Source organism: Salminus brasiliensis, chromosome 1 (genome assembly GCF_030463535.1).
Source record: "Salminus brasiliensis chromosome 1, fSalBra1.hap2, whole genome shotgun sequence".
Taxonomy (NCBI): domain Eukaryota; kingdom Metazoa; phylum Chordata; class Actinopteri; order Characiformes; family Bryconidae; genus Salminus; species Salminus brasiliensis.
In genome coordinates, this window is record NC_132878.1 from 34,073,055 (window position 1) to 34,092,513 (window position 19,459).

At 42.3% G+C, this 19,459-nt stretch overlaps 1 protein-coding gene across 2 annotated transcripts; it reads left to right on the forward strand.

Moving 5' to 3' along the window:
• The first annotated feature begins 1,640 nt into the window (after positions 1 to 1,640).
• Positions 1,641 to 18,968, forward strand: LOC140575263 (probable ribonuclease ZC3H12D). 2 transcript variants are annotated; one of them, XM_072695498.1, is made up of 7 exons: positions 1,641 to 1,696; positions 7,821 to 8,448; positions 8,961 to 9,098; positions 13,222 to 13,361; positions 13,858 to 14,092; positions 15,008 to 15,114; positions 15,654 to 18,968. In XM_072695498.1, exons 2-7 carry the CDS (start codon positions 8,261 to 8,263, stop codon positions 16,502 to 16,504), a joined length of 1,659 nt encoding a protein of 552 aa, XP_072551599.1. In that variant the 5' UTR covers positions 1,641 to 1,696; positions 7,821 to 8,260; the 3' UTR covers positions 16,505 to 18,968. The 2 variants fall into 2 exon arrangements, with proteins under 2 accessions (XP_072551599.1, XP_072551608.1); XM_072695507.1 differs by having other exon boundaries at positions 8,964 to 9,098.
• Positions 18,969 to 19,459: the final 491 nt, after the last annotated feature.

Below are 19,459 nucleotides of genomic sequence, written 5' to 3' on the forward strand. Positions count from 1 at the left end.
TTGCACTGTAGCCACTGGAACTTGAAAACATTTTGATATGGCTTTATAGCCCTTTCCTGACTTGTGAGCAGCCACAATGCACAGCCGCAGGTCCTTAGTGAGCTCCTTTGTCTTAGCCATGACTGTCCACAAACCAACTGCAGAGAGCTGCTGTTTCTGTTTTTTGATTAAAACAGCTGTTCCCAATGAATCAGGGTAATTAGGATGCTTTAAAACAGCTTGGACTATTTGGAATGGTATAGAACTTTGGATTTTCCCATATACTGTGACAGTTTTCAAAGGGTATGAATAATTTTGGACATGCCACTTTTTGTTCAAATGTGTATAAAAGCTGAGAAATACTTTTTCCCACAATGATGCCTCTTGTACATCATCGTGTTATCTCCTGGGAGATGCCTGTGTCGTTTCAAGGCAAAAATATAACTTCTGGTTAAATAAAAGTAAATTTAAGTCAAACTTTGCCAGGGGTATGAATACTTTCGGGCATGACTGTATATGTCAGGTGGTCAGCTGGTTCTCGCAGTTCTCTTGGTCGATCTGTTGGATGTAGGATAAATGGTCAGGCATGAAAACCTGAGTGACATTGTCAAGGGCCAAATGGGCATGGCTAGATGACTAGCATGGCTAGTCGGAGTATCGCAGAAGAAGCAGCGAGGCTTGCAGTTTGCAAATGTTGAGTGCCTACCAACAGTGGCCTGTGGAGAGACAAACCACAAACTGAAATGAAAAGGTGACGGGCGCCCAATGGCAAGAAAAGCTGCCTGAACCAATAAAATTCACACACGAGTGCATTGTATCTGCAGGCTGATCAGAGCACCCATGCTAAACCCTGTCCTTGTTCGTAAGCACCTAAATTACCACACAAGGACTGGACCTTAAAGTAATGGTAAAAGTTGTTTTGCCAGATACTAAAGATAACACCTACAGAGGTCTTTGGTGGCACTTTTAGAAACATTATGTTCTTGAAAGAACCATATACAAAGTTCACAATCACACAGAGCCATTTAACCAAAATCTGTTGAATTGTTCTATATGAAACCATTGCCAAGAAATCTTTTAACAACCCATTTTAAAGGCGTATATGCTTGGTGTATTTAAGGCATATATACCTATGAAGGCATCTTTTTAATAGGTTCTTAGGAATACCATGACAAAGAACTCAAATGTCATAAAAAAAATATATAAACATACAAATGAACACCCTCATTTACATCCACTTAATCTATGTAAGATATGCCAACATATATAAAATGTACCAATATTCTACATACTAATACATTGACAATTGTTATATTATCACTGCTGCAAATGCTTCCCCCATGGCCTACCCCAGTTTAGTCCAGTCCAGACTGTAATGGACTGTTCACCATTAACAAGTTCTACATGAAACAAGTTACTTTATTATGTACAAATTCTTGCTTTTGTGTTTGGGAATGTGTGTGTGTGTGTGGTGTTCATTCCAGGAAGAACAGTGAGAAGGGAAAGAACCACCTGATACTGGCCCCATGTATAAGGAAGGTGTGTGTGTGTGTGTGTGTGTGAGCATATGAGTATTTTTTGTCTTCAGCTTCCTGGCTGGTATGATGCGAGCACACATTTAGTAACTTCCTCATAGGCTTGATAACACCTCATTGTGAGAGATACACACTGAGGAGAGCACACACACGCTCTCTACTTGCGGCTGAACACTCAAACTGTAAGTACAAGCTTGTTAATACCCGTCGGAACTTGTTAAGCTGTTACTCTAAGCCGAAATATAGCAAATGCAGATGTTTGTTGTTAGCTATAACATGATTGTGGTACTTTATTACTGTTGGAGCTACAGCAGATCAGAAGCTCTCAGCCTCTCTGTCCTAATGACACACCAAACAGTTATGGAGCCTAGGAAAGATTTGTTGTGTATGGTTGCATGGTTTTGGGGGGGGGGGGGGGGTTCTGCATGCACCGATTTATGTCATGGGGTGGATAATGATCATTAAGATTCTGAAGCAGTGAGTTGTGTAACTGTACAATGAACTGACCTCCTGGATATGAATGAACTGAGTTGATATGGTAGTACAATATGTGGCAATTAGTGCCAAGTGGTGGTTAATTAATGAAACTAGTAAGAACTTAGAGCTGCAACTGCCGTTAAGACCCCCCGCCCTGCACACACACACATACAGGCTGCACTTCTTATACATATATGAGAAAATTGTGATTCAGAGGGACAGAAACTGAGGTACGGATGTGGTTGAACCAGATGAGAGTCTGACGCACAGAGAATGAAGTGAGAAAGGCCCCATATGTATGTGTTTGTCTGTGTATGAACTCTTGAGACAGCAGTATATATGTACAGTACTGTACAGTGCATAGGATTGGTAAGACAGATACCACCTTCAGAGGTCGGGTTCAGTGGCAACTGCATATTAGGCATGCTGTTCATAATGTTTTGGAACCACTCTTTGATATACTAGATGTTCATGATCTCAAAGAAGAACCTTTTAAGCATTCAAGTAGTCCTTTGAGAACCATTATGGAACCATTGTCTTTACCAAAGAGCCCTTGAAGACTTAATGGTGTAGGCATAGTGCATATAACATTTTTAAAAAGGGGTCTTCAAGGGTTCTATGATAAAAAAACAATGGTTCTATATAGAACCATGACAAGGTATGCAAAAGTGCCCTGATATAGTCTCATGTAAAACATTCTGTGCTGGGTGTCCCGAAAGCTTCTTAGGTGAACTTGGCCCTAGTCAGTAATAGGAAAACTAGTTCATTAGAGCAAAAAGGGACATACACACCACCAAACAGTTAGAAATTCTAATGTATATTATAAAATGTTGTCATGCTAATAATATCTTTTGTAATGAAAGATTCAATATTAAAACAACAATATGTAGTAATGGTATTTTATAATTTGCATCTTTAGAATCGTTTAATGGTATGCTGACTTACTGTAATTATAGGAGAAAGGAGTCTCTCTCATTACCACTCTGGGTGCAGAATGCTGCTACTGCACTATGTAACACACAAGACTTCTTAACACTGCATAACCTGGGTCGTATTTGTGTAAAATCCTTTCATATTACTTTGCTACATCAGCCTACATGTTTCCTTTACTACAGATGCTGGTTTGGCCTGGACTTAAGAGCAACTCATACATATGTGACAAAAAAAGGCCATTTCAGGATTTGTACAATGTGTACTAAGGACTAAACGTACTAAATCGACCCTCATACATTACCTACAGTATTTAAACTTAATTCTAACCATAACATAGGCTAGACTTAACCTAATCTACACTTCAGCCTAACCTAATCTTAACCTATTACACCTAAACCTAATTCTAACCTCAACCTAAATCTAAAATTAACCCACCAGACCTAAACCTTATTCTAACCATAACATAGCCTAAACCTAATTCTAACCTCTAACTAACCTAACCCTAAACTTAACCTACTACATCTAAATTCAATTCTAACCATAACATAGGCTAAACCTAACCTAAACCTAAAGTTAACCTAAACCTAAACTTAACCTAAACTCAAATCTAATTCAAACTATAACATAGCCTAAACTTAAGCTAACCTACACCTCAGCCTAAACTTAAACTTAACCTACTACACCTACACCTAATTCCAACCTTAACCTAAATCTAAAATTAACCCACTAGACCTAAACCTTATTCTAACCATAACATAGGCTAAACGTAACCTAACCTAAACCTAAACTTAACCTAACCTCGACCCTAACCCTAAACATAGCCATAGTTGAATGTAAAATTCTTACCGTTTCTGAAGGAGTTTCCCTCTCTCCAAAACAGATTAAAGCAGAATGCTGTGTCCCTGCTGTTTTCTCAACTCTTCTTTGAGGTCATGACAGTGAAGGGAAGCGCCATTAATCCTAAAGCATGCATAGTGAGCTCTTTCTGAATCAGACAAAAGTTACTTGGGGTACACTTCATATTTCATATTTTAGGAATATATGAGATCTTGTTGGCTGGTTCTGTATTCCTTAGCTTGTCAACAAATGCACACGTGCACAGCTGTCTGTGATAGGGAGTTCAGATCATGATCATGTTTTTACAACAGTGGTGTAAAAGGGAATTTAACTCCACACTCCGTATAGAGCTGGTTCTTCAAGTCATGTGACAGAACAGGGATTCCCAAGCCTGGGAACTCAGGAAGGGCTTGTTAATTAGCTGATTAGCCGGATAAGGTGCGTTGGGTGCAGAGTAAAGACTTACATGTGCAGGAAAGGGGGTACTCCAGGACTGCCATAGATCTTTAGACCTTTAAAAGGTTCTTCACACTCACACATCATCTTTAGTACAAACATTGTCCTTTATTGAACCAAAAGTGGCTCTTCTATTGCATCTCTGAAAGAACCATTAGTAGCACAGACAGACAGACAGACAGATATGCTCAGACCTCCTGGGTGAGCTAAAGACAAGTGGTAGATGTGTGCTAAAACTGAGAGATCAGAGATGGTGCTGAATGAGTAAAGATATGGAAACTGGTGGAACACAATAGAAACCAGAGATGAAACTGAGGTAAAAAAAAAAAAAAAATACAAAGCTTCTGAAAGCTGATGTGCAAAAAACATCTTTCTCTCAGGGATGTATGACAAAGAACGAGACTGAACGGGGGGGGGGGGGGTGTGTGTGTCTTGCACATCCGAGAAGTTGTTGTAAAGGTGGCTTCTGTAACATTCTTTGTCGTGCCTGAGCTAAATTTAGGTACCAGGAAAAAGTAAGAGTTAAAAAAACAACAGCACAGCAGCCTAGTTTCTGCTAAAGGTAGACAGACCACCATCCAAAAACAAAGCTGGGATTTAAGCAAGGATTCATGTGTTTGGTAAACGGCTCCCTAATGCACAACTATTGGGTCACAATACAACCACAATGTAGGCCAGGCCTGCCAGATTGAGCTTTTACTGTAAAGACACCGGGGAGCAAAAGTAGGCCTTGTCTGGAAAGTGGCAACCTTCATCTGTAGGCATTTGATTCACTATGAAACTAATATGTAAGATGTGGACCCCCCCTTCCCCCACCTCCCCCCACAAAAAAGGTAACAGATACGGTTCTGTACCATAGAAGAACCACCTTTACCATTTTACTATTTTTGTAAATCAGATGTGTGAAGAACTTTTACATCAAACTTTTAAAACCCTGAAAGGTCTTCTTTGTGAAAGTGGTTCTTCTATGACATTGCTCAAAGAACCTGTCGTAGCCCCTTATTTGTAGTTCTGAATTAGGTTCCCATATACGGACCCCTAGGGTAAAGGGGTTTTATTAAAATTCTAATTTAAGTCAAAGTTTTAAAGAGTCAAATTTGACCAATATTGTTAAGATATTTTCTGGATTTTAAGAGGAATTAAATAATATTTGTAATATAATTAAATAGTAAAGACAGAAAGTCATTTAGGGGTTTACAAGATCTTTCTCCAGGAGGAACCCACGACGAGTCTGTCTGCTCTCCAAAACACGTTTCCTCTCAAAAATCCAAAGATGCAATGCCATGCGCGAGACACCTTTTTCTTATCTTTTCTTTTAGCTAGTCACTGCACTCTTCACAGCACTGGATTCAGAGTTACCGACAGGTCCAGATATTAAAGCTGATAGATATTTCTTGGGATCTTGAAAGGCATCAACGGTCACTCGGCAAGCTCTCAGATGGTGCTTTTTAGCAGTTCACACACATAATTTGAGCTAGCATAGAGCAAACACCGATCTCCCCTTGACCTGAGGCTGTTGTCAGCGATCTCCAAAAACAGTCAGCGACTCAAAAATCTGGGCTACACTCATGGCATGGTAATGTGGAGCTGGCATTACAGAACAGTCTGAGGAGGAGAATGGAACGAGATGTCTAAAGAGTTTAATGACTCAATGACACAGAAAATACCGAAATACAAGACAGAAAATGGTTCTATATAAGCTGCCTGATGCCTGAAAATTTGTTTCATAATAGAGTATTTTTTGGCCCAAACATATTTTTTAAAGAGATGTACAACAGAAAAAAGTTGATAAGTACACAAAGGGTGCTATACAGCAAAATAGTCCCCAAGTAGGGTTTTTAGATTTTCAACCATTTTCCCTTAACCCCCAACTCCTAATGTACTACCCTTTCAGACGGTAACTAAAATGCCACAGCTGAATTGTAGATCTGGCACCACTGTAGAGAATGGGTAAGTTGGCAAGATTTTTACATTGATTATGTTAAACCCATTCCATAGAATCCCCTTTTAATAAAGCCTAAACCTGCATGTAATCCTAACTGCAATCCTAACATCAGTACCGTTGACAGTCAACACAAGCTCATCGGTTTGTTCAATACTGGAGGCTTTAAATTCACGTCAGAGTGGACCATCAAAATTCAGTCTAGCCAAATTTGACTCATATTTCAGCCACTGTGACACTGTTCACGCTACCGTTGTGACGAGCCAGGTTAGCTGCGAGGTCATTAGGGTTAAACGTGGTTTTCTGCTGACAGACAAGCCAATGCTGAGTCATTGCAACCATCCTATATTCACTTCCAAAGTAGAAATGACGAGGTGTCTTCCACTGCAGGGGTCTAAAATACAGCTGTAGCAAATCTCAGACGCCATACATGTTGTACTTTGGAATTCAGATTAGGGTTCCCCACCTTAATATAGAGCTGTGTGTACAGGATGCGGAATGTGTAGGCATATGTATGTATGTGTGCGTAGGTGGAGCAGTTATTTCTGCTTTTCAAATTTATACTCATATAGATGCTTTCACTATGTAAGATGGGGAGAAAGCCAGGGGCTTTCCAGTAATCTCTTAGGTGCACACCCCCACACCCACTGCAATATTAATAGTGTAGTGGTTAGTGTGGTGTCATCCTGTGCAAAAAAACAAATTGATGTAATTTTCTATTTAGAATTAAGATCATTTCAGTTAAGTTCAGTTTCTTCTGTTGGAACTTGGTTTGCCACAGTTGTCCTTTCAGAATCATCTACAGCTCCATTCATCAACCTGGACTCGTCTAATTTTTCTTTTTATTCATATTCTTATTTCGAATAATGATTAGATTAGATTTAACTGCAAATGTGGTCTGTTTTATTAAAACACTAATTCCAAGCTTTTGAAAAGCAGTGCACAGGCCTTATCAACTAGCAATTAAGAATTTGCTAATCACTTTTAATTATGACCAATTCTACACACAGTGAACATTAACACATGTTACTATGTGTAATTGCATACAGTGTAAAACATATTTCTGAAATGAGTCTGTATAAAGTGCTTTCTATGATTAGCCCTGGAATAGATTACAGTAAAGAAAATCTGTTGATGCTGGCTTTAATGGTAGAACTATAGGTATATATGGGTATCAGGGATTTCCAGTTCAGAGGCTATGAATATAAGATACCTATGGAGTAATAAGCCTGGAGCATAACACAGCTAAACACAGCAAACCCTCCAATGTTCTTAATGCCCATTACCTTTAACTACTTACTGTTACTCAAAACTGGTCTAAAACTGGTCTTACCAAAAAAAGGGTCTAGACTATGAGCTGAAACCCCCTGGAAGTCAAAGCATTAAAGAACAATTTGATATCCAAACTTCCCCATTTGCTGACGCAAGCAACGCATTGCAACGCATGCACACTATGTCAATAGCTACAGCTCCAGCTAAGTGCAGAGCTACACCGACCCATGTCTTGTGGTTGCATCATGACGTCATGCTGATGCAGATCATCTCGGGCTCATTAAAAATAGCAGCGGTATCTCCGAATGTGTACACTGGATACAGGCGTTTGAGAGCACATTATGAGTGGAAAAGCCCCTAACACTACACCAACCTTTGTGTTTACCCAGAGGGAACCCGCCTCCTCACACTCAACACTCAACTCTTTCCACAAGCAGTGGGTGATACCGTGGAAACCAGAAGACTGACAGTGGGAGGGAGCAGAGGATTCCCCGTCAAGACAAAAGAGAGGAGGTGGCAGCGCAGCACGAACACACGCTCACAAACAGGCGAGACTGCCTAAGAGACACACGCGTCTGACAAGAGGAGCCAAACGTGCAAGAGATCACTTAGTCAATGTACTACTAGCCCAAAAAGCTAGAGTCTGTACAAGAGGTAACAGAATACTAATCTGGCAGTTTAAGGGGTTAAATCACAAAAGGACTTTCACTCTCTGAATGACACAAGTCTGACACAGGACGCATGACGAGAGAAGCCAACCAAAGGGCACTCTAAGGTCATAACAAGAACATTCCAGAAGACGAACAAGCACAGGTCTCTTAGGAGTGTCATGGACCACCAGCAGAACAAGATGAAGTTCTTCCTGAAGCTGGGCTATTCCCACTCGGACATCCTGAGGGTCCTGCAGAGCCTTCAGCATGACGCCCAGACCAACGATATCCTGGAGGAGCTCATCAAGACCTGCCGGACCCCCACCAGCACACAGCCTGGGCCAGAGAGAGGGACCAGCAGCCAGAGGTAGGTAGATGAACCTATGGCCATCCTCATAGGTGAACGTGATGGGCTATTAATGACCTAATGACATCTGGCAACAAACAACTCCAGTGAACAAGTAGTGTAGGATGTACTGAATGCCATGTTTAGGTCAGAACTCCTCTCCAGAACTTCTATCTGCTCTATTCTCCTGATTTCTTGTCTATGACTCTTTTGATCTTTGCTGAATATTAGGACTAGAAAGGTGTGGGGACTAGAGAGGGGTGAGCAATAGCCAATCAGTTCTGGAATTTAATCTACAGATCAACAGCTTTAGGGGTCTGGAACTAAATTGGAATGACAGCTTACTGATACACTGTGTTTTCTGTCATATTTAAAGGAATACTGTTCATTCCTTCTAAAACATCAACCAGACAAAACATTACGTCTACAGATCATGAAGAACGGGCCCAAAGAACCACACAAATCCTTCAAAACTGTAATTCAGTACATGATAATCTGAGCAAGGGGGACTCATTTGTGCTTTTTTCTTCCAGCAGCAGTCCTAATCTCATCCCACGAGGTTGCAGCTCCCCTCAGACACACTTACAGATGGACACACACACATACTCTGACTCTCAGGCCTCCAGTCCCTTTAGGCCTGTGGTTATAGATGGGAGCAACGTGGCTATAAGGTGAGTGCTCTAATGATGTGCAAATTATGTGCAAATAGCTGGATCAGTACAGAGCTGTCTAAAGTAGAGAGACAGCCAAAACAATGCTGACCATCAGGCAAAATACAGTTAAACAAGTAAACCAACTCTTGGAATTAAGAACTCTAAAGAACTGTTAGCCCTAACCACTGATCACTGTGATCCAACAGGGGCCTGAAATTGTCCTGAGACCAAAACTGCTATTAAACAAGCCTGTTTCCTCTATTTACAGTTCTTTCAGGAATGCTTTACACTCCTAAAGAGCACATGACATAGAAAATCAGTTAAAAGTGAACAAAAGTTTTTTTGCTTTTTTTTGCTGCCCAAAAATCATTTCCATATAATCGAGCCATTGGAGATATTCAGCCTACCACAGTGTAGCTCCACTTACATTCAAGATCAAGTTAGTAAAGGTTGGAAAATGGTTGGAAATATTATAAAATAAATGATGACTGTGATGCATAAATACAGTCTTCAGCAGCAGGAATAATAAAGCAAATATAGAGAATATAAGCCCCCTTAATTACACATGGAGTTCTCTCTTTAAAAGGTCACAGGAAACTAGGCCAAAGTGTTGCATATATTTGGACCATGGCAGCTTAATTTAGAGCATATTATATTATTCAGCTTGGCCACAGCTGTTATTGTCCTAGCCTATACAACAGCCCATAACTGGACTCAGGTCTGTCCATTTCAGGCCTAGCAGGTGGAAAAAAGAGAGTCTCATTTAAGCTTGGTATCGATTCCCCCGAAACTAAATGGAGAAGTAGTAAGCAAAGAGACTTCTCGTTTTTGCTCACTGAACTTTGCTGTCAAGCCTAGTAAGTGACGCACAATCAGGTGAGATGCGACGCTTCAACAATTCTCAGAGGCCGTCGCAGTGTAACAAGCTGAGCCTTGCCCAGTTGCTCCTCTGATGCCACCTCAATGCCAGTAACTGAAGGCTGCAGCTGTTTGTGCACCAGTTGTTACACATTGTGGGGTTAATGTAGCCTCTGTGTTGGGGTTGCACAGATAGGGCCACTGAAGCAAAAGCAGCAAAGTGCACACACGCCCACTCCTGCAGCCAGTTGTGCAACGTGCGTGGGGTGTTTTTGTTTCCATAGCAGGACGTCTTCAGCCACAAGATTGAAAATCTCAGTGGTGGCGGTTTGGGCTGTTTGCAAAGAACTTCCTGGACAACGGCGTACAGAGAGACACTTCCTTAACAATGAACCTGTTATTTATTGAGCGCTGAATGCTTTTGGCCCTGCAGCGTTATTTAGGTTCTTTCTCTTTTTTTTTTTTTATTACGCCCTGAGTTGTATGCAAAATGCCCTCCAGTTTCCTGCCACTGCTTAGGAGGGGAAGGCCCAGGGAACGGTTACCATACTACCCAGGCAAATATAAAAACGAGCATGCACACACACGCACACCCAATTCATAAGCGACTGACCGCAAGGACATGTTGTTGAATATGAAGCAGTATCTGTCAAATTGAATAAAAGGGAATTGAATAAAGGCCACAAAAACAATATGCGAATTAGGTGTGAGTTTCCATGACAACAAAAGAACCAAAAGAACAAAACTGTCACACTCGCAAAAACATTTCTCAGAAGCATGGGTCGGATTAACAACTTCTCGTTACTGTTTTGCTTCGTTTTGTCACGGTCATGCTAATACCTCTGTCGTTTTTCACTTTTTGACATAATCAGAATCCAGCGGATTCTGATTCTTTAGACAGTGTCAGAATTTCATGATGAATGGACTGATAGAAATGATCACTTGGAATTAAAGGTGCGAGGTAACTGGTGGATGGGACCACATTTGTAGCACTGCTGTAAAAGTGAGCGCTCGCTGGGTGAGGAAGGCTTGAGCAGTTAGATTGCTGGCTGATTGCAGAAGCAGGTGGATAGAATTGGCTTGAATAGGCTGCAGGTGTGCTACAGAGAAATGCATGCACATCATAAAACAATATATCCTCAGAGAAATGTAGGATTTAAGCGCTAAATCAATTTACATTTTAGATAGAAATCTTTTGTGTGTGCAACTGAAATAGGCAGGACAGATCAACTCATGTAAAGGAAAGAAAGGTGAACACAAGGACGACAGTCTTAATGTGGGTGGGACTGCACAAGGATGTGGTGGATGCTGTAGGCGGCTGTGGGTCAATAGGTTTTGCAGGTGTGAGTGGGCATGAATACTGCAAGATTTTGCAGGCACAGGCAGGCATGCTGGTGTGGATGCTAAAAATAAAGGCCTCTGGAGTGAATAGGTGAAAATATGCAAGCCGACTGGTTTTCATGACATCACAGCAACACTACATTTAAAACGGGCTGTTTTTGGACCTCTGTTTCCATACTTAGACTGTAGTGTGAATGGGATTTTGAAAGCTCACCAGTTCTCATCTTAGTTCATACCAGCTACTGTACACAAAGTTTTAGTACTTACTGCTTTTTACTGGAATCAGCTCTTCTTTATACAGTGTCTCCCTGTTTCAGGGGTCCACTAACTTTTGGACACACATGCGTGTTTGGTGTGGCGCAACAGATAACACCACTACCTGCCAGTGAGTTACCACACCATGTGGGAGGCTGGGGTTTGATTCCCGGTCTGGGTGGCTATGCTGCGCTACACCAATAAGAGTCCTTGGGCAAGACTCCTAACACTACATTGGCCCACCTCTATAATACCAGTAACCTTGTAAGTCGCTCTGGATTAGAGCGTCAGCTAAATGCCATAAATTTAAATGTGTTTATCTTCCGCCGCACAGCTCAGCATTGTTTAATCTCTCTGGCATGACACCACTACTGTTGGTTCAACCAAAGTGCAAACACTATGGTTGAGGTGCCCCAAGGTTGAGCGCTAGGTCAACTGACGATAGGTTGCACATCACTGACTGTACAGTGGGATCAGGATCTCAGCAAAGAATGATCTGGGTCTCAATTATTTGTAGCGGAAGGATCATGTGACTTTCAGGTTGGCATTGCTGTCACACCCCATGACTCACTCTTCTAGTCACCCTCAGAGATCAATGAAAACCTGAAGATAAAAAGTCAGCCCCTGCACATGCACAGAGATTAGAAAAGTTCATGTACTACAAAAGGGCATCCAAGCACAGTCAACTTTCAGCGACATTTGAGGACCTTTATGCACTTTCTTGTTAAATGAGTCACACAGCAATGCGTGGCATCTGAAGAAAAGGAGGGGAACGTGTCCAAAATCAAAGCAACAATAAAATTTATGAAATAACCCTAAATCTGCTAAATTGTCCAAGAGGACAACAGAAACTACAGAGCATTCCTGTATGTTTCTAGTAGGTCATGACCTTTCTCTTTAAAGCGTGAGGCTGAAATTATGCATGACCTACTCATGAAAACATGAAATCAAATGTTCCACGATGAAACCCAAACGAGGCTGGGCTTTGAGTGGCTCAGCTGTCTAATGCGCTACTACCATGGCCTGGGTATACTGCTTTGCCATCAGCGACCAGAGTCAGAGAGAGTACAATTGGCCGTGCTCGCTCCCCACATCACATTACGAGATGTCGGCCGGCACAGGTGTCCGTTAGCCGGTGGGTTGGAGCTGGGGTCCCGGGCCTTTCCTCCAAGCAGCAGTTGGAGGTGGCTGGCTTTGCATGTATCTGAGACATGTGTTAAATCCTTATCCTTCTAGAGTCTGGAGTATTGCTAGTGCTAGGGGGGAGCGACGAACAGATGGGTTCAGTATGAAATTAGGAGGACAAAAAGGGAAAACTATGACAAACTTTCATTATTATTTGCATGTTAATGTTTCATATATTTCTTTTCTGTGTACAGTTTGGTTTTTATATGAGCTTTCTCATCTAAATATACATCATCAGTGTCATACAAAAAGCTCCATTTATGCGTTTTTTCACTGTTTGACATAATGTGAATCTGGCAGTTCTTCTCTACACTGTGTCAAATGAATGACCAACGATGAAGGAATCATTAGAAAGGCTCCAAAATGACCTGGAACCAAATCTTTTTAGATTGACTTCCACTAGAAGTAAAGAAGGTTTTTGAAAAGTTGAGGTTTCTGTAAAGTTGCCATTCTGAAGTTCTCAACGATAGCAGCTGATGTCCACATGTTCTCTTTTGTGCAGCCATGGGAATAAGCAGGTGTTTTCATGCCGGGGGATCCAGCTGGCCGTCCAGTGGTTCTGGGACAGGGGGATTCGTGACATCACCGTTTTTGTGCCTCTGTGGAGGAAAGAGCAGTCACGGCCCGAGGCTCCGATTACAGGTAGGGTGAAGGACCTAGGGCTGATTCACCATGTACAGGCTACTGAACTTATTATAGCAACGGAGTGAATAAGGCTAAACGTGAGAAGACTTAAGTGAGGTATAAAACCAAATGTAGTGTAAAATTGTAGTCAAGCGGTGCAGTGGCTTTGGGACATCACAGTCTGAGGCAGTGAAGTAAGATTCACTGTATTGGGCCTTAGAAGCCATTGGAGCTATTGTTAGGAATGGAAATCATGGGCCAAAGCAGATGGTTTTATGTCTGTAACTGCCGATGCATAAATGTCCACGTTTATACAATATAGGAATTAATACTTAAGGCCAGATTAAACTTCTTGCATTAGAGGTCTGTTTGGTTCTGATCTGCTTTCCTTTCCGTCTGCTTAAGTCCTTCTCTAGTTTCTAGGCTATTCAGTCACAGTGTGAGACGGTCTCTTCTGTCCTCTAGCCTTGCTCAGAAGAGGGTCTTGATTATGTCTTCTGTGTTTTGCCATCAGATCAGCACATCCTCAGAGAGCTGGAGCGCAGGAACATCCTGGTGTACACACCTTCGCGCTGCGTAAACGGCAAAAGGGTGGTGTGCTATGACGACCGCTACATCGTGAAGCTGGCCTACGACTCGGATGGCATCATCGTGTCCAATGACAACTACCGCGACCTGCAAGTGGAGAAGCCCCAGTGGAAGAAGTTCATTGAGGAGAGGCTGCTGATGTACTCTTTCGCCAACGACATGTGAGTGGCACTGTCACAAATATGCATTTGCATGCAATGATTCCAGGAAGAGCCATGGGGCAAAAAACATTGCTTAATAGAGAGTCTATGATAGTTTCACTGTACATTTCCACAGTTCCATTATGCAATCACGTCAAAGTTCTTGCATGATTAAGCAGTTAACTATACTCTGCCATTTAGAATCACTCATCATTAAAATGGTTGTACAGATTAGGTGGTTCCCATTGCCAGGCTGTTGTTTTTGTTAGGTGATTGCTATGGTAGCCCAGGTGGTGACATCGCCAAGTGGTTACCGTGGTACTTTGCGTGGTTAGCTGGGGGTTACCAGTGTATTTGCATCATTGTGGCATAAGAAGGATGTACAAGGTTCAAAATCTGTTGCTATGACACCTTATCCTGAATCAACAAGCTGTATACAACCTCAAATCACAATCAGACCAAACAATCTGGAGTTGGAGCAGTGACCATATCTTGAAAAGATATGAAACATTATGAAACATTGGAGGATTATAAATCAGGCTCAGTTTGCAATGCTCACTGCAGTGCAACCATATTAATAACAGACACTACATTCCTGTTTAGATTATGATGTTTGAAAATTAAACCATTTGCATGATTAGCAAAAACTTGGACTTCGGTTGGACAATCAATCAGAACAGGGAGGCATTCTTGGGGCTAGGCTCTTGGGAAGGCCTAGCATAGTCCTTTTTGAACTAGGAAAAACACCTGTGTTACAAAAGCATAACTGTTGTATGGGATGCAGCTGTTATTAAGATTCCTTCGAGATGAGACACACCAAATCTACTTCCTGTTTGTGGAACCATTGAGTTATAACACTCATCAACAATCAACAATGTGCATCATACTAGGTTCAGCTAATGTGTTGGGTTATTTGTTTGTTTTTTTTAAATGAAGGTTCATGCCACCTGATGATCCACTAGGGAGAAATGGACCAACAATTGAAAATTTCCTCCGGAAGAAGCCCACAGGAACAGAGAACAAGCAGCTACACTGTCCATATGGTAGGTCATTTACAAAGCGCATAAAGCCAGAAGGTCCTTTGCTGGGCTTTCTGGGACACTTTCATTCATAAAGTCTAATGGACTTTTCACAAGTCTACAATTACTAGGCTTACTATAGTCTTTCGGCTAGATTTTAGAACATGAGGAGAGAATAACATGCTAATGCTGAATGATCATTCCAAAAGTATTAGTCTATCAGTGCAGAGAACAGTTCCACTGCTCTTCAGCCCAATGCTGGGGAGCTTTAAACATCTCAAGCCCATGCTTGGCATTGGGCATGTTGACCTCAGGCTAATGTTCAGCTGCTCTAGGGCACCCAATTCTATTGGCAGTGCGTTTGTATGGAGATTATACAGGCTATTAGTGAGAACCTGTCACCTGGATGCACTTTAAGTAGTGCACATTAGCCTTGTAGCACAAGTGCTAAAGCAAAGAAGAAAAAATTGGATACTCTCAATATAAACAGTCAAACTAATGAATGCGCTACATTTTTGTACTTGCCCAGGCTCCTGCCTTCATCCCTACTTTGTTCTTCGCAGGGAAGAAGTGCACATATGGCGTGAAATGCAAATACTACCACCCTGAGCGCTCCAACCAGCCCCTGTTGTCTGTGGCAGATGAGCTCAGAGCAAAGAGTCAGCCAGGTTGCGAAACAGAGGACTTCCAAACCTCTACACACTTCAATTACACAAACTGCAAGCAGACGACCACGCTTACTTCAGCAGCTTACCAGGATGAGCTAACTCGAGCCCTCTCCGGACTCGACCTCTACAGCGGCCCATGTGAAAGACCTCCCTACCTGCAGAGGTCACTACCTGCCTTGTGCAAGAGCAACAAGAGCCCTGTGCCCCGACTTTATCTCAGCGACTCCGCCCTCCCAACATCACTGGCCTTCAGCAGCGGGTGCATGTCTAGCAGTGGGTTCATGTCTGGCAGCGACAGCGACAGCATCCCATCTAATGGCTCCTTAATGGACCAAAGGCGAGCACACAGCCCTGACATATACATTCGGGCCCATCGCCCAGGCCTACACACACTTTCAGGCTGCCAACACGCCCACTCAGATTTAGGCCTTAACTACGCTCACGCACCACATCCACCGCACGGATACCAGCCACGCAGCTCTTGCAAGGACACGGCGACCTCGCTTTTCAGCGAACCCTTGTCTTTCCATAATGCGCTGGCCCGACAAGCATCCTATTCCAGCTGGGGGCAGGACAAGGTCAGGAACGCTGGGGTCATGGACAGAAGGAAGGACGTGAGGTCCCAGCTCAGTACGATCTTCCCTCAGAGCACGGTGGACCAGGTTATGAGCCTGTATCCACACACGCTGGACACAACCGAGCTGGTCGCGCTGATACAGAAATACAGGAACAGCCAACTGCTGTGAAACCGGATATGCAAGTCGTCAAAGGGTTTCAGAGACAGTCATCTTCTGTGTAGAAAAGCTCGCATCCACAAAATACCGACAAAAAAAAGAAACCATGAACGTTAAAGCACGGTCAGTGTAATGTGGGTCATTTCATGTTAGTTCCTTAGTTATTAAGCTTTCACAAAGTGCACAGGGATATTTTTTTTTATTTTTTTTAGGGTTAGGTTAGGGTTGACAATGCTTAGTCTCAGCCTCATGCAGTCCTGTACAGTCTGATCTATATTGCTACCAAAACTGGGCACAATCATTGGGATTTGGTCAGTTTCACGCTGCTTGGCCTTCTGGTGGCGGTTCCTCTGCCAGGCTCTTCTGCCATAGATGTTCTACCATTGGCTTAAAACACCAACGTGGTAACCTACATTGCTCACATGAATATCAGAAGTGAAATTATCGATCGTTACTAAAGATAGGGCCTTTTTGCTCACCAAAGTGCTGTTACTGAACAACTTCAGAGAACTTAACTTTCAATAAGTCAATTTCCAGGTTTCTATTGGTCCATTTATCAAACTTCTGCTACAACTGCCAGATTCACATCATGTCAAAAAGTCAAAAATGGAGATTGTATCTGTCAGGGATGAAATGTAAATGAATTACAAAGGATATCTTTAGAACAATTAATAGGTAAAAAGGTGGGGAAAAGGCTAGCTCAAAATGCAGTGATTATTTTATGTAGCGATGAATATGATAATGACATTGGAAGGGCCCAGCTTGGCAGGGGGGGGGCTCCCTGGTCACCATACTGTACATACTGTCTGTACATACAGTCTAGCCTTCTGCTAGCAACATACAGCAGCTAAAATAATAATAAATAAATATGACCTTCACAGCATGGCTACTCAAGACCTTTCTTCTTAGCATTTAGGAGCTCTTAAGCAAGATATCCCTGTGTGTTTGCTGACAGTCATACTGGTTTGCCTGGGTCTGTTTTCTTGTAGCCCCGTTTCACATATCTCAGTTAGTTCGACTGCACGTAAACCAGAATGGCGCTACCCTCTGTCAAAGTAAATGCTTCTTAGTCATGCTAAATGACAAAACACTCAAGACTCTGTCCCGCTTGCAAGACTTAACAAAGCCCAAGTCTTTTCCACTTAGCATTACTTTGCTACTGAGTTTTTGACAAGCTACGCAAAGCTTACAAATCAATGTAGCAGTTCAGCTTTTAATGTTGAACTCCGTCTCAATGCAAAACCTCAATTCCAGGCGTTCGTTCCCCATTTGAGTTTATGAGACTAAATAGGAACCAGCAACTGGTGTTAGCATCTGTGACCTTGAGGAACTGTGATTGCCAAATGCTTGCCCAAATGTTCCCTTTAACATTGTTCTTAAATGCTAACTTCATGTGAGCGTCACATGCACTATACCATGACTAGCTGAATGTATTTCCCGGGGTGATGTCACTCCGTAACAGTGACAATTATGAGACATGAAGTTTGCAAATTGCCATGTGCTCTGCATTAGCTTCCGTTCAGAGTTAGCAAGACTTAGCTTGCTCCTTGTAAGAGAATGTGCTTGTGTGGGGGCCAGATCCTCACAGAGTTTAAATGTATTCTGACTGAATAATGGCTAAAAGCATTGGGGCAATGGTGGCTCAGTGGTTAGAGCTCCGGACTGGTGACAGGGTTGTGGGTTCGAGACCCGGGCTCGGCAAGCTGCCACTGTTGGGCCCTTGAGCAAGGCCCTTCACCCTCTCTGCTCCCCAGGCGCCACAGCAATGGCTGCCCACCGCTCCGGGCGCGTGTTCTCACTGTCCACTGTGTGTGTGTGTGTGTGTGTTCACTGCACAGATGGGATAAAAGCAGAAGCCAAATTCCATCTGTGTCCATCACAAACGGTCAATATGGTTGTCTTGTCTGTCTATGCTTACAAAGAACAGTGAGCTATAGCTAACTAGCTAGCAAGCTTTCCTCGCTTATGAGCACCAGCATGGAGGAGGTAGGTTAAGTAGAGAAAAAAGTGGAAATGAATGAGAGCTATGGCGTTTCTAGCCCCGTTTACAATGCACAGGTGGCAAAGACTCGTGAATATTCCGCTACGTTAAAATAGCATCCGTTTTTTTGTTGTTTTGTATTTTAGTTGAATAAAATCATACTGTGTGTGTGAATAGGGTTTAAGAAGGGATGCTGGGGAATAGTAAGGCACATGCTTTAATTTTGGCTAAAGTATGATTTGTAAATTTGATGCTTTGGCCCCGTTGCTTGGCACAAATGAAATATAAACACAAAGAATAAGCAATCTCCACACATGTGTGTAGGGAGGTAAGTCAACAGAGACTGAGATGGGGTTTTATCACAGCTGTGCGTGGTTTTCCTTTGTAACCTCAAAATGAGGCCTGTATTAGTGCTAGCCAAGCTGGTATAACACACATTGGTTCTGCTTGTACTGTCCTAATGTGCTCCAAATCTGTTCTTACCAATAAAAAAAAAAAAAAGACTACTTTTTAAAAACTGTTCTGTTTCTTCATATTTTTCTACACATTTAGTTGAAAGTCTGGCGTTTTGTGTGGTAGCAGTGGTGAGATTTGGTACAAACGGATAGATCTCCAGTTGACATCATATAACACACAGGTAGCAACGTGAGAGAGCAGTTTACTTAGGTATGTAAAGTCAGATCAGATCTACAAGTGATAATAGAAACTTTGAGAAAGTATCTTAAAGTAAACAAGCTCGAGGCTGATGCTAAACTTAGATCAACGTTTAATGAATGTCTTACTGATGTGTACGTAAGGGAATAATTCCGTTGATAATTTAGGATAAGTTCCCTCATTTAAATCAGGCCTTCCTCAAAATGTGCCAGGACTTAATAATATGAACATCAATATGATTATATGTACTGTATCTAACAAAAGGGACCCCAACCCAGGCCCAACTCCGCCGATCGAATACACCTGGCTTCATTCACCTGGACTGGGCATGC